Here is a 25,064-nt window from a genome sequence, read left to right as displayed (position 1 = left end):
AACAAGATGAATTTTTTGACCTAGATGAAACATCATTTGTGAGTACTGATATGTTACCGCCGTTGAATATTATAGAAAATTCAGTTGGTGACTTTAAAATATATAACTATTCATCTAAATTATTAAATATTGGCCATGCTGATATTCTATCTAAAGGTTTTACTTTTGTGCAAACGAGAAGGGCAAATGTAATAGATACCATATGTGACTTAAAGTTCTTCACTAGAAAATTGAATTTTAAAGTGTTGTTTAATAACAAGTATAGGTTTATCAAACAATTTACCACACTGCCCTAGTGTAGTAATTCCTCACTTAACAATTCTATTCTAAGATTTGAAAGAATGTGTAAATTTGATATCCATCAGATTTTAAGACAAAAAAGTTAGGCGAAATATTTGAATGTTCCAGATTAAACATCGTATTGCATGAATCAATTGATGATCATGATATCAGGGTGATGAAGTCTGATAAGGGGGGAGGGGTGGTTGTAATGAATTTTGTTGATTATCAAAATCAGATGAATGCACTGTTGTTTAGTGATAAGTATTGTGAAGTTTCTCTTAATGAAATGAATGTGGCATTCCGTAAGACTTTTTTGCTCTTAGAAGAAAGACATGCTGTTACCGGGTCAGGTAATGAAACATGATTATGACTTTATGTTGAATGAAAAACCTACATTGGCCAGTATATTTGGTATACCTAAAATCCATAAATGCCTAGAAAATCCACCATTTAGGCCAATAGTGGATGGGTGCAGGTCTAAAACGTATTATATGGCACAGTGGATAGACAACAAGATAAAGAAAGATATTTTGAATAATAGCAATATTTTGAAAGATTCATGGCAATTCTTAGAAATATACTATTCCTTATAGCGAAACAGGAATTTTTGTGACCATGGATGTTCATGATTTATTTTCTGTAATTCCTCATGATATGGGATTATCCTGGTTTGAACAATTATTTCCATTGGCAAATTAAATAACATCATGGTAAATGCATGTGTAACCTTGATGGATGTAGTATTTAAAAGCAATTGTATTTGTTTCAAGGTCAAACCTATAAACAGATCACTGGGGTTGCAATAGGGGCAGCTTGTGCCCCTAGTTTTGCAAATCATGTTATGGCCAGTGGGAGACAGAGTATATCTTTCATAGTGAGTATTCCAACTGTTGGTCATTATATGCTAGATTTTTGGACAATGTTTTTATTTATTGGACTTATACAGATGAGAAATTGAATGATTCTTTGGTGTACATAAATAATGCAGTTGACTTTTTGAGATTTTCTTCACATTATCATAATGAAAAAAATTCTTTCTTAGATGTTGAGATTAGGAAAGATTTTATCAGTCATTGTTTTTATTCATATTTGTACAGGAAACCCACTTTTTCCAATACTTATTTGCATTATTCCAGCTGGGACCCTAAACATCAAAAGAAGACAGTAGTTAACGGGCAGTTGGTTTGTGTCGCTAAAATTGTTTCTAATGATGAACAATTTATCATGGAAGCTAAGAAAGTGCTGGATATGTTTTATAAAAGGGGTTATCCTGCACAGTTGTTGAATAATATATATCCGGAAGTCACTACCAAGAGACAAAATGGTATTTATGTACCTATAGTTGGACATTCTAGGGTAGATATGACTATTTGTGACACTCCCTCAAATTTTAATAATAAGTATGCACCCAGTTTTATTCCAACTTATAACTTAGATAGTCCTTTAATTTTTGAGAGTATTTGTAGAAACTGGCATGCCGTTTTACAAAATGGCGATTTTGTAGATAAACTGGGTTCAATACCAACAGTGGTTTTCAAGAAAGATAGGTCTTTAAAAACTAGACTGGAAAAGAAGGCCATTAAAAAGGACAATACAAAGTTGCATTTTGGTACAAAAAGTGTGGATGCTGTTCTTTGTGCCATTATACAAATTCTATGGATAGTTTTTGTATTAGGAATAGGAAGTATAATGCAAAAGGATGCTTTTCTTGTAACACATCTAATGTGGTTTATTTAGTGCAATGTAACCAATGTACAGCATTTTACATTGGTAGAACTAGTAGACCTTTTAAGAGACGAGTATATGAACACATTCTAGATATTAGAAATAAGTCTACCAATGCACTCTATAGACATGTTGAAAGATACAAGACTCATAATTTTAATTTTTTATTATTGAACAGGTTAGTAAAGACTTACAAGGATGGGTAATAGAACACATGGATTGGAATGAATTGAGATGGCAGATTCTATTAGATGCTTATAACTATCCTGGATTAAATGACGGTTGTTCTATTACCCCCTTGTCGAAACTTATGTATTATGGTAGTAAGTAATTTTAAAATTTTATTGCTGCATATGGTCTTACTTTAATGTTTTAATTGCATCATGTGATACCGATAGGAGGGGTATAAAATGGGTGTGTGTTTCATTTTTGATGTTGTTCTGATGAAGTTTGTTTCAAACGAAAGTGCTTAACAACTGTTAATAAAAGATTTTTCTACTACTTTTGGATTGGTTCCTTGAAGCTTGTTCTCTGAACATTGTTCCTGGTTTGGTTTTGCTGTGGCTCGTGGGGTGTATGCCTGTAAAATATCCCAAACAACGTCCACACAAATGTTAGAGGTTCCATAGACAAACCATTCAGTAAAAACTGCAGGGTATCACACAATGAAAATTCTTGCTTGAATGAGTCTTTCTTGCAGTTTTTACTGAATGGTTTGTCAATGTAACCCTTTAAGTTTTACTTAGATATGTATAACATCGCCAGTGTTTAGATATTCTAGCTTGAATGAGTCTTTCTTGCAGTTTTTACTGAATGGTTTGTCAATGTAACCCTTTAAGTTTTACTTAGATATAACATCGCCACTGTTTAGATATTCTAGCTTGAATGAGTCTTTCTTGCAGTTTTTACTGAATGGTTTGTCAATGTAACCCTTTAAGTTTTACTTAGATATAACATCGCCAGTGTTTAGATGCACAAGATCGTGGTACAATGGGGGTCAAGGAATTTACTTTCTCCACAGTAGTGCAGTCTTGGAGTTGGTATTTGCAAGTAGCAAGTGATATTGCAGGGCGTGTTGGGAGTTTGACCCATTGTAAACAAAAAAAAGAACATTTTTCATTTTATTCAAATCTTTGCGATTCAGGGTATATATTATTGATTTTTTTTTATTTGAACTGTTTTTGTCTGTTCCTTAACATTCAAACTTTTGATAGTTTGAATGCATGACAAAGTCATATACACACCTATTTCTTGCACACACATGAAACACAATACACACATGAATGTGTACATATGTATAACTGTATTATTTTTAAGAAGTAATGTTTTCTTTTTTTTTTTCAAAGGATTCTAATAGTTGACTGGGACATACACCATGGACAAGGCACTCAGTTTATATTTGAAGATGATCCAAGGTTTGTGAACAGCTATTGTGTAATTATTTGTATGGTTTTGTTATTTTTTGAGATAGTGTGAGATACTGTTACTATACGCTGCAACACTTTTCTGTTTAATTGCTACACAGTCTCAATTTAAGAAATTAAGGAGTTTCTAGACTGTACTTGGGTCTATTTCATGTTGTCTTCATCATCACATAAACATCGAACCCAGTAATTGTCGAATGGCCACTTCAGTGACTTTCTTCCCAGGGGAAAAAACAGCTTGGCCACCATTGGGGATTTGCCCTTTTCCCCACTGTAGTGTAATCTCGGTGTTGGTATATTTAGTTAGAGGAGGTGTGGGGTCAAAGCCCTCCACTATGTTTGAACGTTTGTTTAGTGTTTCTTTGGCCAAGCGATTTTTTTCCCCTGGGACGAAAGTCATTGACGTGGCCATTCAGTGATTACTGGGTTCGATGTTTGTGTCAATGAAGACATCTTCGCTGAGCATGTCTTTCAACAACATAATGTAGACCCCTGTAGTTTACTTCACTCCTAATGTTTCAACGATACTGACTTCAGAAGGAGAATTGCATGCCACTTATCCAGTTTATTATTTTTTTTTTGTCTGATCACACAGAATATTTTTGTGTTGACTTGCTTCCACTTGCATACAGCAACTGTTGTGTGTGTGTGTGTGTGTGTGTGTGTGTGTGTGTGTGTGTGTGTGTGTGTGTGTGTGTGTGTGTGTGTGTGAGAGTGTCATACACAGCTATGTGTTAGTTTGTGGGTCTGATAAGCTCTGTCCTAAACCTGCAGTTGTACAAGGGTAGCTTCAGTTCAAGGCTTTTCTCTGCTAATTAAAGAGCAGCTGATTCAGTATCATATTGGTTCTTTCAGGGACAGCATTGTGGATACTACAGTTAGTCACAGCTACAAAAAAAAGTTTAGACTTATACCTGTGGCACAGGCTAATTGGTCTGATGTTGGACAGCATCAGTCAACATGACAGCTTCATTTTTTTTGCCTTTTATTCTTCCCCTTTTGACTACCAACTATCTGCCTATTCATAATGGATGAATGTGTTGTGCCAGTCATTTAAGCAGCCATGAGGACTTTTTCCTTTTAGGGCTTAACTTGTTCTCTTCGCAGTTGAAATGCACACCTGTTTATGTAGGAATCTCTTCTTCCTTCTGCCTCGCATGTAATGCTGTCATACATGCAGCACCTTAAAGGTTTCTGTGCAGGCACATCTTGGGTACGTCAAGCACATGTCCACAGGCCACATGCTGCATGCTGTACTCCATTCTCCAGTGGGTGTCAGCAGCGCAGCAAACTACACCACCTTCACCCCCTCCACACACACACACGCACACACATATACTGTCACACGTACTCGTACAGACTCACAAACGCACACACATATACTGTCACACGTACTCGTACAGACTCACGCACACACATACATACACAGACACACACACACACGCAGGCACACATACATACACAGACACGCAGGCACACATACATACACAGACACACACATACACAGACACACACACACACACACATACACAGACACACACGCACATACACAGACACACACACACACACATATACTGTCACACATACTCGCACAGACTCACACACACACACACACACACACACACACACACATACATACACACACACATAAACAGACACACACATAACATACACACACACATACACAGACACACACACATACGCAGGCACACATACATACACATGCAGGCACGCAGACACACACACACACACGCAGGCACGCATACGTACACAGACACACACACGCAGGCACACATACATACACAGACACACTCATACATACACAGACACACACACAAGCAGACACATACATACACACGCAGGCACACACATACATACACACGCAGGCACACATACACATACACACACACACACACATGCATACACAGTTACACACACACACACACATGCATACACAGTTACACACACACACACACACACACACACACACACACACACACACACACACACACACATGCATACACAGTTACACACACACAGACACACATGCATACACACACACACACACACACACACACGCTCACATACACACGCAGGCACACATACATACACAGACACGCACACACACTCACATACACACACACACACACACACACACACACACACACACACCTTTTGCCTGCCACTCATTTCCCCATTGCCTCTGCTGACTCCTACAGAGTTCAGATTACTTATCCAGTCCATGGTCATCTGGGTCATAGCAAGGCTTTATCCCAGTATGCCAAAGAGCTAGCATTAGCATGCCAGTTGAATTAGGTGTCATAATGACGTAACATAAAGAAAATACCTCTACCCTATCTAACAGATCTATTGTTAAGTAAATATTCATAGCTGAATATTACATCACACTGCTGATGTTGTAATGTTCTGGAGTAAAGACCCCAATAAATAAATACACAGAGCTAAAAACATTCCTTTCCCAGTAAACCACTGTGTTTTCCGTCACCATCTCTAGTATCTTTCTCTTTAAAACTGATAACGGGGCTTCCCAGTACCCCAGCAGCAACTATTAATATTTGGGATGGCAGACAGTAGATGGTGGTTAGGTGACTGTAGGAGTAAAATAGAAATGTACAAAATAAGAAGACCTTCCCTATCATCCCTGAATCCTTCACTTTAGTATTAGCAATGAAGGAAGCTCTGCATCCAGGTGTCAGCTAATTATGCTCAGGATAGCCCAAGTGGTAGCTGCTAGTCAGAACTGAAATAAAGTGCACAAAGCATGTACACTCACTAGCTTAGCGTATTAACACACAGCAAATAAAAATCGTACCATCTGTCTACAACTCTTACCAGCCCAGTCAGTATCATTTAAATTTTAGTGATGTATTTTTTCTGTGGTTATTTCTTCGTTTTTGGTCAGTGGCAGTAAGCAGCTGGACATAACCCATTTTCATTGGTGGTCCAGGGAGAAAGGCACCTCAAAAACTGACAGCAGATAAAACAATTTACAAAGTATACCCCTTAATTGCTTACTAATTAAGCTGAGACTTGAACAGCAATATAAAAATAAGAATGTTGACAAGTTACACCACTGAGATAAAAGACTGAATGGAAAGAACACCAACTTGTGTTCTAGCTAATTGCATAAAATACCAGTAAAACTACTGGACAGCAGCCAGGTTTCAGAGAGATTCTCTTCAGCTGTACTAACTGGACAATATGGCTTGGTCAGTTAGGTTAACCGAGCGAGTCTCTGATTTAGAGACACGATAACGCTGCACAGAGAAACATCTCATTAATGGCTGAGTAGTATGTCTTTGAATCGCACACTGTACTGTCAGACCTGACTGTGCTAGTATTCTCCGTATCAGCCCATGCACTGTGGTAGTATAGGCACCTGTTACTTACACAGACATGCTGACAGAAATACACACATACAACCCACACATACGCTCAGAGACATGCAGACAGAAATACACACACACAACGCATGCACTCACAAACATGCAGACGTACACACACACACACAAAACACACGTGAACATGCACACCCAGACATTCACACAAAAATATATACACACGCACACACTCCAGAATCCATAAACAGGCCCCTCAACGCAATTTCTTACTCTCCTAGAAATACTAACCCACACACTGGCACACATGCTTCAGCACTCAAACACATATGTGCATACACACTGTCTCTCTGTCTCTCTATCTCTCTCACACAGACACACACACATGCACGCAGACACACACACACACACACACACACACACACACAGTTGGCATCCCCTACCTTCCCTAATTCAACCACTCAGAAAGACTTCTGTTCTTTCAGCTGCATTCATGCACCTACAGAGACACACACACACACACACACACACACACACACACACACACACACACACACACACACACACACACCAATGACTTTACTATACAATAACTACTGCCATAAGAGTAGATGGTGAGTGCTGTAGTTTTTTTCTCTTACAGCAAGTAACATTTTCACAACACTGCACCCCTATCCCTATAGAACTACAAATCTGCATCAATCCTCTTTGCCCTGTACTGGAGGCCGTTCTCACACTTAGTTTTTTTTTTTTTCTAATATTCTTTTTCTGATTTTAAACTGTTACCATAACTTAATAATTTGTGTTTTGAGCCCAGATTTTTAATGTAGTGTCTGCACATCCTTACCAAATTAACTGTAATACTGTTATTGTGCAGTTCCTTTGGAAACTGTTACTTCATAAAAAATGTCAAATAAAGAAATAAAATTCACACAAAATTCAAAATCATGTTCTGAGACAGAATTGTACAGTAATGCTTTATGCATCATGAAATATACTTATAAGAAGAACATTGTGTGAGAGTGATCTCAACAGGCTGCCATATTTATGACTGTGTTTTTAAGTTGTTGAACTTTTTTCATAACTGTACTAAATCTGAACATTTTACACTAGATTTTAAAAATGAGATCCACAACACTTCACAGACTTTGTGGTACAGACCCTTTATTGTGAGTATTCAGCAAATTTTGTCGCAAACATTAGTATCTGCTGAAGTCACAACTGTGTTTAAAGCAAATATTTCATGTTAACCTTTTATATAGAGTTCTCAGTTTTTGCACTAGGTTTCCCAAGTGTCATGTATGGGAACTCCTTTCTTGAACAGCTAACAATATCCTTTCACATTTCTGTATTAGAAGGCAATTTTACCCTCCCCCAGGACCAGTCACAATACCAGTAGATTGCCAGGCACCCAGTATTTCTGCTGCACAGGTTAAAGCAGCACAGTCCAAGGCCAGGAATACAGCTTCTATGGGACCTGACAATATCCCCGGCTGTGTTCTACATGAACTACAGAGTGAACTGGCACCTCACCTGTGTTCCCAGTTCAGTCACAGCCTCACCTCAGGCTTTGTCCCTACTGAATGGTGCACTGCTACCGTCATCCCTCTCCACAAGGGAGGAGCGACTGCAGACCCCGGGAACTATCGCCCCATTAGCCTGACAAGTCTGATATGCAAAGCTATGCAATGCATCATCATGAACTTAATAAACAAGGATACAGGGAATCTTGAAACTCTGGATCCCACACATTTTGGTTTTGTGTAGAGAAGATCATGCCTGCTCAACCTGGTCGACTTCTTTGAGTCAGTTACCAGAGCTGCGGATGAAGACAGGGTGGTTCATACAGCCTACCTTGATCCGGCCAAGGCCTTTGATACCATTCCCCACACAGGAATCCTAGAAAAACTCATTAAGCTAGGCATCAACCCCTATATCACTAGGTGCGTTGCAAACTGGCTCACCAATGGAACTCACAGTGTGAAAGTAGCTGACTCAAAGTCAGACTGTTGACCATTCACAAGTGGAGTCCCACAGGGTTTGGTCGTGGGTCCTCTCCTGTTTGGTATCTACTTCTCTGAAGTCCAAGCCAACACGAAGGGACTCTGGCTGACAAAGTTCACAGACGATTGCAAGTTGAGAGCTATTATTAACTCCTCAAGTAATGTGACATCCTACAGAAAGGCCTCAATGAGACCAACGACTGGTGTCAGAACCATGGCCTTAAGTTCAATGCCAAAAAATGTGTCATCATCCCCCTTGGGAAAAACCCAGTTTCCTTGAATTACCACATTGATGGTAGTCCACTGAACACAGAAGGCATTATAAGAGATCTAGGAACACAGGTTGACGGCAACCTCTCTTTTGACCACCACATTGCCACTGTGGTCAGAAAGTCCTTCTGCGTGGTGCATCTCATTACTAAGGGTTTTGCATCCAGGAAGAAAGAGGTCATTGTCTCCCTCTACTCTTCCCTCATTAGGCCAATCATAGAGTACAGTGTCCCATTTGGCATGTACTTCACTAGACACCCTGCAACAACTGGAGAGGCCGTAAAAGTACGTCAAAAAGAGGATCCTAGGCCTTAAACACTTGTCCTATATGGACAGACTTAAAAAACTTCAACTATTCTCTGTCTCATATCACATTCTTAGAGGTGATCTCTGCTTGGTTTTACAAAGCCATGTCTGACCCAGCTCTGTTAGAAATGCTACATCTAAAGAATTCCCAATCCCTCTGCACCACATGCTCCAGAGACCTCAACCTCATTACCACAATCAACAGAACATGCTGGAGGGACAGGTTCATAACCCAGAGACTGCCCATGCTATGGAATAGAGTTCCCATACATGTCAAGCAGAGCACCTCATTGGCCCTCTTCAAGAGAAATCTTGATGAGTGGATGGGAAATAAAAAGAATTCACCCCGAGGATCACTCCAGTGGCTCTACTCGACAGAGGCACTAGTAACTAAGGTTGGGTGGCACGATGCCAGGATAATCCTATGGGCTAGGATTGTAAAGGCTCCAGGGCCATTAGCCTAGTACACACCTATGAACGGCATTTTTATGTGCCTTTATTACAGAATTCCACAGTGAGATTCAGATGTCATGAGTTGGACTAATTACTTGTATGATGTCCTTCCATATCACTGTTGTAGCATTCATAAACTGAGGGATCTCCTTCCCAATATTCAGCCAGCGTGCCAAAGCCTTTAGTAGTTACAGGCATGTACGTCACATGTACATTCCTTACACGAGGCGTAGGACATAAGGGTGACATATGGATTCACATACTCAGAACTTCTTTGCCACCAGTCTGAACGTCCTTCTGCTGTGCTGGTTAACAAGCTGCATTTCAGATAAGTGTCCCATTGAAGCTTCTTCTAATCTTTCCTTTTTATTTAGTGCTGTTGGGATGGGAAGATGTCAGTGTGGGAGGCAGATTCTCCATAAAGACTGTCATGACTGATGTATTTTCTGTTTGGATGCTTCCCATGACCATACACAGTGTTTTATCTTCCAAATTTTTGTCCCCAAGAACCTACATAGTCATCTTTCCTCTATCTATTTACCTTGAATATCCAATGTCTTAAGCTGTTAGCTGAAGGTGCTGTGGCAGGGTCTTCCCATCTCAAGGCCTGGTCTTCCACTCCTCTTAAAAGACTCAGAGAGCTGGACTCTTCAGATGTGGATCTGGATTCTGGGGAAGTGTTCCTGGCTTACTCTTCTGAAATCCCTTCCCCCTTGGACTGTGGTTGAGAGGAGGAGGATTCTTTTAGTCCAGATTACTGTTTGGAGGAACTCTCCTTTGGGGATACTGTTGTCTGCATACAGGAATTTTAAGTGTGATTGTTCTCTAGTCTCTGACATTCAGGAGAGGTCCTTCAATGCTCCTTCAAATGAAGTCTGCTGTGGCATCAGCTGTTTCTCCTGTTGTGACTGCTGTCCTGGATAACTTTTCAGCAGCTTTTGTTGACCCTGATTCTCAGCTCCCAAGAAACCTGAGAGATTTTACAAGGTGCCTGAGGAATGTAAACTTCTTTATAAATGTCCTTCTGCTGATCCTTCTGCAGTGTCTGTCTTTTCTGACAGGCTGTGCATGCTTTTGTGCTGTACCAAGCTGCTCCCTTCAGATAAGGATATTAGGGCCATAGAGAAGCTGGGCAAAAAGGTTTATACTGCAGCCACGTTTGGGCCAACAACTACCAGATGCATATTATGACCAGGTATGTTTTGGCCTTCATTTCTCAGGATTCAAAAGGGTTTCTGACCTTCCTGAAACTGAGGGGAAGGCTTTTGCCTTTTCCCTGTTGGGTTGTACCTCTCAGGTTGCTGGTTGCCCACAACTGTATCATATGCAGCTATGATGCACCTGATGCCTCCTTCAGGGCTGCTGCCTTTGGTTCTGTTATAAAAAGACATGGCATTTTTACATTTTCTCCCTGGGCCTCCGCTGAAAACAGGATCTGTGGAACCTAGTCGGACATTCCCGGTCAACAAATGTTAAATAAATAAATAAATAAAAATAAATTGGGTGTTACACTTGGCTTTGTTTTCAGGCTTTGCCTGGTGACATTAAGGCCAAACTGCTGGATGCTCCTTTGGATAATAAAAGTCTTTTTTTTCTGCTGCTGAACTTTTCTTGTCTGTCCTGGATAAGGGTACAGCCTTGCAGGAGATGAAACATATTTTTGTTTCTCCTGTTCCTGCGTTTTAGAGGAATTACCAATCCAGATCTGCTTTTGTTTAGAAGTTATTGCTTCTTAATTTCCCCTTACACTATCCTCTCTTTTATACCTTACCTGCTCTTCTAGCAGCTACTTACCTCCTCCACTGTCTTTCTCTAGCTAAATGATGCTCACTGATTGTCTCTGCTGAATCTTCCACTACTTGCTCTAGCCCGCTCCGTTCGCCTTGCGGGCTCACTACGCTCCCCTACCCTACCCCAATTCCTACTCACCCCCAGTGCTGTTACACTTGAACATACTCAGCCACACCCACTACTTTTATTCCCCCAATCATCTCTCACTACTACTTAACCACTCCCACTGCTTTCTCCTTACTCCTCTCCTCCCTACTTCTAAACAAGAATTAACCACCACACTACCTCTCTCCTCACTACTACTGCCCCCTACTACTTAACATCTACTCCCACTGTTAACTCTCTTCTTAACCCTCTCCTCCCTGCTTTTAGAGGACAATTTTATCAGCCCTACAAACTCTCTCTTTACTGCTACTTCCCCTTCTAGTCACCACTTATCTATTCTACCATACTATATCTCGTACTCTAACTATAAGTAACATTTTATATTACCCTACTACCTCAAATGACCATCTCACAGAACACTAACTATAAAAACTATCTTCTTATTTCTTCAGTATTTTTTTCTAGCTGTTCCCTACACTTTAACCATCTATGAACATTTCTCTCTAGCTAATTATGTACCTCCACACCAACAAACACTACCTAACATACACCCTAGCTCCCTCTCCCATAGCAACATAACTTCTACCTCAGCATACCTACTCCCAAGATTTCATAGATCTCCCCATATTCTTTACTTTTCTAATAAGATAAACTTACCCAAGTACTTTAAAAGCATAAAAACCTTACCAAAACATCCCACTCTGCTCCTATTAGATGGTGATATTCATCCCAATCCTGGCCCAAATCAACAGTTCTACAATAACCCACAACAACATGTATCCAAAAATATGTCTGCCTCTATACAAGTAGCAAACTCACTAAGAATTGCTCAACTTGACATCCGTAGCATTAATAACAAACTTAGTCAACTGCATGCTCTTTTACAAGTGCATGCATTTGATATCCTTTGCCTTACAGAAACTTGGCTGAAACCCTGTACTCATGACCTAGAAATAACCCCACCTGGTTACAACATCCTCAGAAATGACCGAACTTCCAAAAAGGGTGGCGGTGTAGCCATCTTATATAAATCAGAACTCCTAGTCTCATCCTATAATGTGTTATTGCCCTCTGATAATAATGCAGAAACCCTCTCCATCAAACTCCACCTTAACAAATCAAAATCTATTTACATCATTTGTACCTATATTCCTCCAGGAAACAATATTAACACTTTAGAAAACATTCTTAATACCCTTTCCACCCATCTACCTCAAGAAACAATTGTACTTGGTGATTTTAACATTGACTGGACTACCCGTAGCTCCTCCAAACTAACACCCTTATTAATCTTTATGGCTTCACACAAGTAATAAACACCCCCACAAGAATTCACAAACCCTAGTAATAAAGAAACCATCCTTGACTGGATCCTTATAAATAGTCATCCTGAAACCTACATACCAGGAACACTTCCTGATAACATTAGTGACCATGTACTAACCTATATAGCAAAGCAAAAAGCTCATAGTCCTAATAACAACAATTTTACATCCTATCGCTCAAAAAAACACTTTCAAGCTGAGAGCTTTCAAAGAGAACTAAAGGCCTGCAACTGGTCCCCTCTGAAAGAACTTAGACTAGATGAAGCTGTTTCCTACTTTAATACTAAATTCTTACAAATCCTAGATCATCATGCCCCTCCTTGCTCTTCCCGAATTAGAAACAAAGCAGCCCCTTGGCTCACAAAACAAACCAGAGAAAAAATATTCCTTAGAAACAAAATATGGACCAAATGGAGAGCCACTAAGAGCTCTGCTGACCACCTACTCTATAAACAGCTAAGAAATTCAACCTCCTTCAACAAACACACCCGAAAAATCCTCAAAAGTTCTGGTCAGGCATCAACAAGCTACTCAAACCAGGACATACCAAAACTCAAGCCCCATCATCAGTTCCACATGATAATCCTTTACAAATAGCAGATGCCTTTAACAATTACTTCACTGAAACTATCCAAACTCTTGCTAATATACTATCCCCTACTTCCCCCACCCCTTTCCAAAACACAAATAGCTCAGTGCCCTCCTTACATATACAACCCATACCAACATCTTTTATCTGTAAACTCCTACAAAAACTCAAACCCTGTACCTCTTCTGCCGACCGCCTCCCGGCTGAATACCTTCAAATACCAGCCAAAGTCATTGCATATCCTATATCCATCCTTATAAACCGAACAATCATAGAAGGAAACATCCCATCCATTTGGAAATTTTCCCATATCATCCCCTTACATAAAGGCGGTAATTCCACTGGTATCTCTAATTTTAGACCTATTGCTTTACTTTCCCCTCTGGCCAAAATAATGGAAAAATGTATTCACTATCAACTACTTCAACATCTGCTCCATAATAATTTACTAGCCAGTAGCTCGCATTGCTTCAGGCCCTTTCATAGTACAACTACCGCCCTACTAACTTTCACAGACTGTATCAACAGAAATCGAAATAATAACTCTCTTTCTTCTGCACTGTTCATTGACTTATCCAAAGCCTTTGATATGGTGAACCACAAATTACTGATTGGTGTACTAAAAGCCCAATCTCTTGACCCACAAGCAATACGCTGGTTTACATCCTATCTTGAAAATAGACGACGGGCAGTGCTCTGGGACAATACTCTCGCTACATCTCTACCCGTAAACATTGGAGTCCCTCAAGGATCTATCCTAGGCCCTCTTCTTTTCTCAATTTTTATTAATGATCTCAACACTATTTCCTAAAGCCACCTGTATACAATATGCCGATCACTCGACCTTGATCTGTACTGCTAAATCAGCAACCTCTCTTCAAACCCTCACTCAAACAGTATTTAACACTGTTGAAAATTGGTTTACCCATCATTGTCTCCTCCTAAATCCCAAACAAACAAAACTTCTGCTTTTTGCTCCTACTCTAAGTCACCAGAGATCGGCTTCATAATTACCTCTAATAATTGAACTACTATTTCCTGCATTACCATAGATAAACTCAACTTCGATGACCATATCAACAATACTATTCAATCTGTTAATAAAAAACTAGGCTCCCTGTATAGAGTCAAACCCTTCCTCACTCCACAAGCTAGAACATCCATTGCCCAGACTCACCTCGCTTCCACCCTATTCTATGCTTCTGCTATATAAACCAATCTATCAAGGCACAATCTAAGAAAGCTTGAAACCAGTTATAACAACATAGCCAGATTTGCCACAGGCACTCCTTTCCGAACCCATCACTGTCTTAATCTTAAGCAGCTTGGATGGTCCGAACTTCAAAACCAACTTCTGTATAATCAACTAGTGATCATACAAAAAATTCTTTACCACCCAAATAATACCCCTATCCTTACTAACCTGATCTCCCCTTATAAAAATCTGGAAACACTTCGCTCAGCTAATAAGTTACTCATTTCCAATGTTAAATCTAACAACAAAGCAGGCGACTCACTTTTTACTAACGTTGTGGGCAAAATCTGGAACCAGCTCCCTAGAACACTCACATCTCTCTCATCTACATCTCTCTTCAAAAAAAACCTTAAAGAAGATCTGAAAATTTTCTGGCTTTGTCCCTGCTCTAAACCAGACTGAACCCTACTTCCTCTCCTTATTTCTCTCATCTTGTTTTCAACCCTTATTCCTGTACCATGTGCCCTCTACAACAATTGTCTATGCAAACCAAACATCTACTAGCCCGTGTATTATTTCCTGTTCTTTTCTTCCATAACCTCCTCATGCCTCCATCTCTCTTTCTTTGGCTAAATATTATCATCTTCAGACCTTGTGTGTATCGAAAATTGCTGTATCTTAAACTATGTTTTGAGTTTATACCTCTAGACTTAATTTGAATTTTTAAAAGTCCAAACATTGAAATTTATGTATAGTATTGTTTAAGTATTGTATTTACTGTATTTTCTCTTTTTACCTGCTTGGAGCTTATCTCCCTGGGCCTCTACTGAAAATGGACATGTATCCAGTTAGACTAGCCCAGTCAACAAATGTAAAATAAATAAATAAAATAAATTGTTGGCAGGCGGTCTCACTCTCCGCCTAAGGGAAAAAAGGCTTCTAGACAAGTGCCTCCTGCTAATGGCATAAATAAAAAACCCTCAATATCTTGAAATTTTCAGAATGCTTCGCAGTCATACTAAAAAGCAAATAAATGAAGACAAAAAACTATGCCATAATTATATACCAAATTTTAACCATCCTTAAACTCATTCCTAAATCCCGTAGAAACTCAAATCCATCAATAATACAAACATCAGGCAAGCAACCATACAAACATTTTCCAATCACCATGCATCCCAGGAAACTACCACTAAAACAATACCAGAAACCATAGTTTCTGCCTAAAACCTGTTCCCACCTCTCTAATTCTAAAACTTAAAAAAAAAAAACTGAAACCCTGTTCCCTGTCCCTGACAACCTCCCCCAGAATACAAAATCGGTGCTGACGCAATAGGATATCCCATCAGTATTCTAATAAACCAGTTAATCTCTGAAGGAACCATCCCACAAATCTGGAAAAATTCCATTATAACTCCACTCCATAAAGGTGGTAATATAAATGACCTTACTAACTATAGACCGATCTCTGTTCTTTCTCCTCTGTCCAAAATATTAGAAAACTGTACGTATAGCCAGCTATTCAACCGCCTCATAGACAACCTCCTTGCCACAACAAAATATGTTTTTTGCCCATTCCATAGCACCACCACTGCCCTCGCCTTCACAGACACCGTCAAGGAATGCAGATCTAATAAATTCAGTAGTCCTGTTGGACTTATCCAAGGCATTCGACACAGAGTCACATACCAAACTACTTCAGCAACTGTCAGAAATAGGCTGGTCCCTACATACACTGTCTTGGTTTGCTAACTACTTAGACAACAGACAACAGTCAGTGAAATGGCAGAGCAAACAGTCTATTTATCTGCTAAATAAAATAGGAGTACCCAAAGGGTCCATCCTTGGACCCCTGTTCTTTAATATTTTCATAAACAATTTATATCTACTGTCTCCTCAAACCACACTCCTTCAATATGAGGACGACTCCGCGATCATATCCTCCTCCAAAAACTTTCAATACCTCCGAAAAATAACCCAAAAAACATTCATATCCATAGAAACCTGGCTTAATGACTCTCAGTTACTTCTAAATGCCAAAAAAATAAACAAATAAATAAATACATAAATAAATAAATAAATACATACATCATACATACATACATAAATAAATAACTACTCATTTTCTACACCAAACCAACCCCACGGGACTTATTTACTCCCAAGATAAAATGGCAGTTCAGGTTGTTCTTTCTGCAGAACTGCTTGGTATAACAATAGACGATAAACTTTCCTATGAGCAACACATTCTTAACACTATAAACTAGGTAAACTCTACAGGCATCAAAAGTACACGGATGGACCCACAAAAGTCTTTACTACTTCCCTCTCTCTTTTACGATACTTCTAGCTTCACAAACCTTCACTCCTCCCTCTTTAATAAACTACAATGCTGCTACCACAAAATTGCAAAATTTGCCCCAGCTTGCAACACCGTACCCATCATTGCTAAGCTATCAAAATATTTAATTGGTAGGAACTCTCCCAATACCTCAGTTGCACCCAACTAACTCTGACTCAGAAATAGTATATAACCCAGAGAAATGCCCTGCTCTGCTGTAAGCCCTTCAACCCTATACCCCCTGTAGAAATCTATGGTTCACAAATACCTTCAACCCTATAACCCCTGTAGAAATCTATGGTTCACAAATACCTTCAACCCTATACCCCCTGTAGAAATCTATGGTTCACAAATAAACTGATCATATCAAAACCAAACAAAGGAGCAGGGCAAAGCCTATACTCCTATTCCATAGCTAAACTATAGAATGCTCTACCAACATCTATTACGTTGTTAGATTCCCTTAATGCTTTTAAATCCTCACTAATAAGCTAGTATCTTAACAGTCCCACATGTCGCTGCCCCCTTAGTACCAGACCCCCATAATCCTGCTCCTTATTAATGTCTCTGTCCAAAGCTATAAACAATCACTAACGATCACTCCACCTCCTACTAACTCATTCCCTCGTTAAAAAAAAAATATATATATATATATATATATATATATATATATATATATAGTGAGTGGGCACTACTGTATATATCAGTTTTTAAGGCAATGTACTTAATTGAATTAAATATAATTTTTTTTTCTACAAAATGTCTTTACCTTCACTTCTGTATTAAATAGAAGGTAATACAGTATTTGTAAAAAGGTTTGCTGTGATGTGATAATTGTTTATATTTTGTATATAATTTAAAGTCTTTTTTTTCTAAAATTGTATAACTGTATCTTCTGTCATCTGATGTTATTTTACTCACTTGTGGAGCTTTTCTCCCTTGGCCTTCACTGAAAATGGGTTTTTGACCCAGTGGACTTTCCCGGTCAATAAATAAATATACCATAATAAGTTTCATAATAAGACTAAACATAATCCTAACAAATTCTGGACATCCATTAAAGAAATCTTACATCCCGGTCAAAACTTCAACCCAAACCCTCTCTCCTAATAACTCACCACTCGAAATTGCAGTATAGTTCAACTTTTTTTTTTAGGTAGTATAGCATCTCTAAGGATTCTTCAACATCTAATCCCAACCCTGTCCAACAGTCACATATCACCACATCCACTTTCACCTTCAAACCTGTGCCCAAATCCTATACAAAACTACTCTTAAACTTAAGCCATGCTGTTCTTCAGCTGATGACCTTCCAAGTGAGTACCTAAAAATAGCAGCCAGTAGCAATGCCTGTCCTATCTCAATCCTTATAAGTAGATCAGTCAAAGAATCCCACATTCCCTCTCTCTGGAAAAGTCGCACATTATCCCTCTGCAAAAAGGTGGAAATTCAACAGACATGAATAACTTTAGGCCTATAGCAGTCATATCTCCCTTCACTAAAATACTTGAAAAATGTATTCAAAAACATTTGCTAGACTATCTCCTGCAGGAAGAACTCCTATCCCCTACACAACATGGCTTCCATCCTTCCCATAGTACTAGCACTGCCCTTCTAACCTATATAGATACTGTCCGTAAAACTAGAGATAATGGCAAGATAGTCTCTTCCTTATTTCTATACTTGTCTAAGCCACAGCAGACGTCTACTTCAAATGTCCTCACTAGGTTTCTCTCAGCCCACCCTTCTGTGGTTCAAAATCTACCTGTCCAATCGGTGTCAGTCAGTAAAATGGCACACCACCCTCTCTCCATATCTCCCAGTCACCACCGGTGTACCACAAGGCTCTAATCTTGGTACCCTCCTTTCTAACATTTTCATCAAAACTATCTGTACTTCCACACAATGGCCACCCTAATACAATACACAGCTTATGTCTCTCTCATTTTCACATCAGACAACATGATACACCTCCAAAAAATTACTCAGGAAGCTGAAAAATGTCTTCATAACTCACAACTCCTGCTTGACCAAAAAAAAAAAAAACAAACTACTACTTTTTTTTCCCCAAATCCCTCTCATGAAAAAACAAAATTTAAAGTCCTCTCTTGATGATACAACCATTGAAGTCACTTATCATAGCAAACTATTAGGGGTGTTAGTGGATGATCATCCTCAGTTTGATCCGCATATACAAAATTGTTTAAGAGCAAAGCATCAAAAACTAGGGATGTTTTACAGAGCCAAAAACTTTCTCATTGATACAACTAAAACTACACTTGCCACTACTTACCTTCTCCCACTGTTCTTTATGGTGACTTACCTTCTCCCGCTGTTCTTTATGGTGACTTCTCCCGCTGTTCTTTATGGTGACTTACCTTCTCCCGCTGTTCTTTATGGTGACTTACCTTCTCCCGCTGTTCTTTATGGTGACTTATCTTCTCCCGCTGTTCTTTTTGGTGACTTACCTTCTCCCGCTGTTTTTTTTGGTGAGTTACTTCTCCCGCTGTTCTTTATTGTGCTGTCATCCTTACTAACCTCCAGGCTTCACAAAAATTAAAACTTTTAACAATGCTGTAACAAAGTTGCTAAATTTGCAGCACATACCCCTTTCAGAACCCACCACTGTATAGCAATGAAAAGCCTAAAATGGTTAGAAGTGTCACATCAACCAACATGTTCACAACTTCTTACCACTTATAAAATTATCCAGCATCCACCTGTTCTACACAACTATGTTCCCATTTGGTCATTGCAATCCAGTGACCAAAAACTCCTGTTAACAAACCTAGCAAATCTGCTGGGCATGGTTTGTACTCGTACACAGTTGCTAAGGCCTGGAACTCTTTACCTGTTTGGATCAAGTCTATACCCTCCCTCCTATCTTTCAAAACCACTCTGAAAGACTTCCTAGCTAAAATCTAGCTCTGTTCTTGCTCAAAACCAGGATAAACTACATCCCTAAATGTGAATAAATAGCTTTTCATTCCTTATACCTCCTTACTCTTCCTTCTTCACTTACTTCCTTACTGCTATATAATCCTCTTGCCTGACTTTCTCTTTTAATATACCATAAGCCTGTTTTCCCTCAGTTCATATTGCAATTCCTGTTTATTTAGACTATCTTACCTTTGATTTCTCTACAAACCGTTTGAAATTTCTCTAAATATTAAATGATTGTCATATACCTTGTATCTATTCTTAACCAATGATCTGAAGTAGTAAACTTCATTTTATTTGCAACCTGTGAGTATACGGATCCTTATTGGAGCTGAGCCGGCAACTTTTTTTTCTAGCATCTGCTCCAAACACTGAGCTCCTCCCCTTACCATCTCTTATCTTCCCTCAGATCTTGTTTGCCACGCCAGTAGTGTGCATCGTGGTCTCCTTTGCTCTGAGCTCAGGGATAGTAAATGGTATTTTTTTCTGGTATCTAGGTGTGCTTGAGTGAGTTTTTTTTCCCTTCCTTCCCTTGTGTAATGTCTCGCTTGGTCGTCGTTGTTTTAACAAAAAAAAAAAAAGAAAAGAAAAGTTTTGTAGAGAGTAGTTGTTAGGCCTGCCCTTCCCCTACCTGTGTTTGTGTGTGGTTTTGGATAGGTAGTGCTTGTACCTTTGGGCGCAGGACTATGTCTGATCAGCCAAAGCCTGTCTTCAAAAAATGTACAGAGTGTGGCCATAAGCTCTCCCCAGATGATGGTCACACTCTGTGCGTAATTTGCTTGGGAGTGGCACATTTGTCCATTCAGTGTGCTATCTGTTCTGGTTTTAACCCGAGGGCAATTAGGGATCGGAAGGCCAAGCTAGTTGCCAAAGGCCTTCTCCCTGCTGCCATACTGGAATCTGCCTTGGCCTCGGTCTCTAGTGTTCCACCTCCCACCCAGACAGGGACTCAACCTCCCTCTTCTTCTGGTGATGGGTCTTCTAAAGACAAATCTTCAGTCAGCATGGCTGACAAAGAAAAAGAGAAAGAAAAAGATAAAAGGCGCAGAGAGGAAAGGGAGAAGGACAGACATCGTAAGAGATCCCAAGACAGGGAGCTCTTTCTCAGTCACCCTTCTAAGACCATGAGGCCTGTTTCTCCACGGCTCCTGTCTCCTCATTTCTCACCGGAGCCATTGGAACATTTGGACCCGAGGCTTTCCTCCCCATTGTGTGGACCAGCCAGATCCAAGTCGGTGGCCTCTTCGAGGTTGACTCGGAGCCTATCGGACATGGACAGGATGATGCAGAGATTTATTCAGACTCAAATTCAGATGGGAGTCTTGCCAGGCACCACTCCCTCTGGAGGGGGGACCTCCATGCCTCTTTTCTGCCCCATCTGTTCTTCCCTGATCCATGCTTTGGCTTGGGGGGCTCTTGGATCCGAGGTTTTTCTGAGCTGGTAGCTCAGCGCCGATGGTTCCTCCATCCTTGACTCCGGCTGTTACCTTGAGTTCCTCGGATCTGACTTGTTCGGATCCAAGTGACTCTCAGAGCCGCATGCAGGGAGTCGGACCCAGGGGAATGGATTCTTCTGCTTCGACCTTTTCTGATCTGATCTGTTCCCTCGGACCTCAGGCTACCCTGGCTTCGGCTCCATTCAGATCCAGGAAGACCTTCTCCCTCGGCCTTCGAGGTGGTGGAAAGAGTTCTCTCTCAAGGATTGAGATCCCAGCCCATCCCTGCGGATACCACCCAGGCCCCCCTGGATTTGGGAATGACTCCCTTCATCCTGTCTCAGGGACAGCCCGTGCCAGAGGATCCCCAGGTTAATTTCCCTGAGGAAACCCCTGCGGCTCACGAATCCCCTTCTGAAAGTCCCACTGAAGAGGGTCACCGTAAGCGCAAGTGCAAAAGGAGGCACTTGGACTCCCCCGAGTCCCTCACTATGGACACTGACTTAGATGAAGGAGAAGGTTCCCCCAGGTCACCTCCCGAAGACGTCTCCTTCAGAGAAATTATGGAGATCCTCTGCCAGAGGGGAGGTTGGTCAGCCCCAAAACCTTCTGGGGATGAGTCAGTGTTCCTGGAGTACTTTGGCATGGGCCCATCTACTTCCTGGGTGTCCCCGCCAGCAGACCCCTTGGTGGACCTCATCACCACAAGGGCATGGAAGGAGCCTGACACCGTAGAGCCCATCCCCAAATGCTCTGACAAGGTTTTATCTCCCCCTTCCAACAGACAGCCTTGTTCAAAAGGAGCCCCAGTTGATGCTATGTTGGTTGCAGTGGCCGCAAAGAGGGAACTAGCACAGGAGAGTTCCTCAGTCCACCCTCCAGACAAAGGAGTCCAGGTTGGTGGATAGGTTTGTGAAGCGCGTCTACTCCTCAGCGATCTTTTCTATTCGTGCGCTGAATTATTTGGCACATGTGATTTGGCTTCAGCGAGACCTTGCTTTGGAATTCACTGAGTCACCCCCAGAGTCTTTATCGTCGCAGGACAGACAGTTCTTGGCAAAAATGTCTACTTTGAAGTCAGTCTCAAACACGTCAATACGACTCCTTTCCCATGCCATGAAAGGAGCAGCTAGGATGGCTGGGACAGGCATAGCCATGAGGCGTCATGTCTGGCTCAGGTTGTATCAGATCGCGGACCCTTTTAAGGCATCGTTTATCAACGATCCCTACGACGGTTCTTCTCATTTTGGGAAGACAGTATTTGACACACTTGTCCAGAGCGAAAAGGACGGGAAGACTTTGTCTGCTGTCAGAGTCTGCTTCTCTAACCCTCAGCGTTCCTTCTCTAGGAATCAAAGAGGGCAGAAGAAGATGTGCTTCTGAAAATCTGTTTTCCCATGATTCTCAGGACAACTATTCCCCCAGAGGCAGAGGGGAACAGGATCGACGCTGATCCCGAGGTAGAGGGGGTCCCAGGAATTTCGGGTATAGGGAGCCCTTTTCTGATAGACCAGGTCAGCAGCCCTGAGGGGTTGCCCGATTGTCCTACTCTAGAGGCATTTGGAGGACGATTGTCCTTACACCCAGCAGCATCGGAGTCCATTACAACAGATCACTGGGTTTTACAGATAATAACCAGAGGTTACTCTAGCCCTTTTGTTGCCCCTCCAAATATTACAAAACACCTCCTGGATGTTCCACCTGCTCACATGGAGGCTACAAAGCTGCTTCTCAAACGAGCAATCGAAAAGGCCCCCCCCCCCCCGATCAGTTTGAATTAGGCGTCTACTCAAGGTACTTTTTGGTGCCAAAAAAGACAGGAGACCTCAGGCCCATTCTAGACCTGTCAACATTAAACCTGTTGGTAGCCAAACAGAAATTCCGGATGGTCACGCTACAGTCCATTCTACCTTATCTCCGAGAGTGCGACTGGATGTGCTCGTTAGACCTCCAGGATGCTTACTACCACATCAAAATACACTGAAGCTCCAGGAGGTTTCTGCACTTCCGGCTGGGAGCCAGTTATTTTCAGTTCAGCTCACCACAGCCCCCAGGGTGTTCACCAAGGTAATGGCAGTTGTAGCGGCTCACCTGAGGCTTCAGGGTATTTAGGTGTTTCCATACCTGGAAGACTGGCTCTTCTCTGCACCCAGCAAGCATCACTTGTGTCTGGCCTGAGATTATTTAATTCGGTTGGCAGATCTACTGGGAATTACAGTCAATGTTCACAAATGCCATTTGCAACCAGTACAAGTTCTAGACTTCATTGGGGCACGGCTAGACACTTTGCAGATGAAGGTATTCTTAACTCCAGACAAGATCCTACACCTCAGGTGCCACATAGCTCAGATAGCAAACTCCAAGTCTCCAAAAGCGAGTGAGGTTCTCCGGGCTCTGGGCTCCATGGCTGTCACCATATCGATTCTCCCTTGTGCGCGCCTTCACATGCGGGTTCTTCAATGGACTCTGGCTGTTCAAATGGTCTTGGCTAGACCTGCCCATAGAATTTCCGATCAAGATCAGTCACATCTGCAGGACATCTCTTCTTTGGTTGTTAAGTTCACCGGAGATATCAAAAGGACGCCCCTTCGCATCTTCTCCAGTCCAAGCCACAGTGACCATGGATGCCTCCCAACTCAGGTGGGGGGGACACTGTTTGGGAAGGACAGTCCAAGGCACATGGTCCCAGTCGGAGACCAAGTTGCACGTAAATGTTCTAGAGATGCGGGCAGTGCTTTTAGCGTTGGAAGCCTTTCACACAGTCCTCCCTCTCGGATTGATTGCAGTTCAGTCAGACAAAGTGTCAGTTGTCTGGTATATCAACAAGCAGGGGGGAACCAGATCCTACCCCCTATATCGAGAGGCCATGAGAGTGTGGGAATGGGTGATTTCCACCGGTCGGTTTCTGATAGCAATGCACATCCCAGGGTGCTCCAACATTTTAGCGGACAGATTGAGTTGGGCCATTCTGATGCCGTACGAGTGGTCTCTGAAACAGTCAGTAGCGGAGGAGATCTTCCTTGCATGGGGTCAGCCTTGCTGTGTTCTCTTTTTATCTCCTTCCAACGCGAAGTGCAGCGAGTTCTTCGCTCTGATTCCCTCACCAGGGAAGGTCCCCAGAGATGCTCTAGTCCACGCTTGGCCCCCCCGGGCTTCTGTATGCTTATCCACCATTGCCACTCATTCCGAAGTTTCTTCAGAAAGCTTGCCGACTACGGTGCAAAGTGATCCTCATTGTCCTGTTCTGGCCTCATCAGGTTTGGTTCCCATTCCTTTGGTCTCATCTCTTAGCTCCCCCGTGGGTTCTGGATCCCTGCCTGGATCTAATCTCCCATCTGTCGGGGGCACATCTGCCCGACCTGGGCAGCCTCAAGCTGACAGCCTGGTTGCTCCAGTTCTGTTAATTGCCAGGACTCCCGGTCTTTCATCCCCAGTAAAATCCATTCTGGTGGCTTCTCTTAAAGACTCCACTAGGAAACTTTATTGCAGTAAATGGAAGCGCTTTTCCATTTGTGCCTCA

The 25,064-nt window shown here is 41.4% G+C and overlaps 1 protein-coding gene across 2 annotated transcripts in view; it reads left to right on the top strand.

Moving 5' to 3' along the window:
• The window catches only part of HDAC10 (histone deacetylase 10), a 680,378-nt gene that overhangs the window by 215,513 nt on the left and 439,801 nt on the right, over positions 1 to 25,064 (top strand). For both annotated transcript variants that reach the window (XM_044088799.1, XM_044088800.1), the window contains one exon: positions 3,354 to 3,422. In XM_044088799.1, the coding sequence (XP_043944734.1) occupies positions 3,354 to 3,422 (69 nt within the window). The remainder of the gene's footprint in view (positions 1 to 3,353; positions 3,423 to 25,064) is intronic.

This window comes from Protopterus annectens, chromosome 11.part0 (assembly GCF_019279795.1).
Source record: "Protopterus annectens isolate FY-2018-M chromosome 11.part0, PAN1.0, whole genome shotgun sequence".
In the NCBI taxonomy this organism is placed as follows: Eukaryota; Metazoa; Chordata; order Ceratodontiformes; family Protopteridae; genus Protopterus; species Protopterus annectens.
This window is presented reverse-complemented; position numbering and strand designations above follow the sequence as displayed.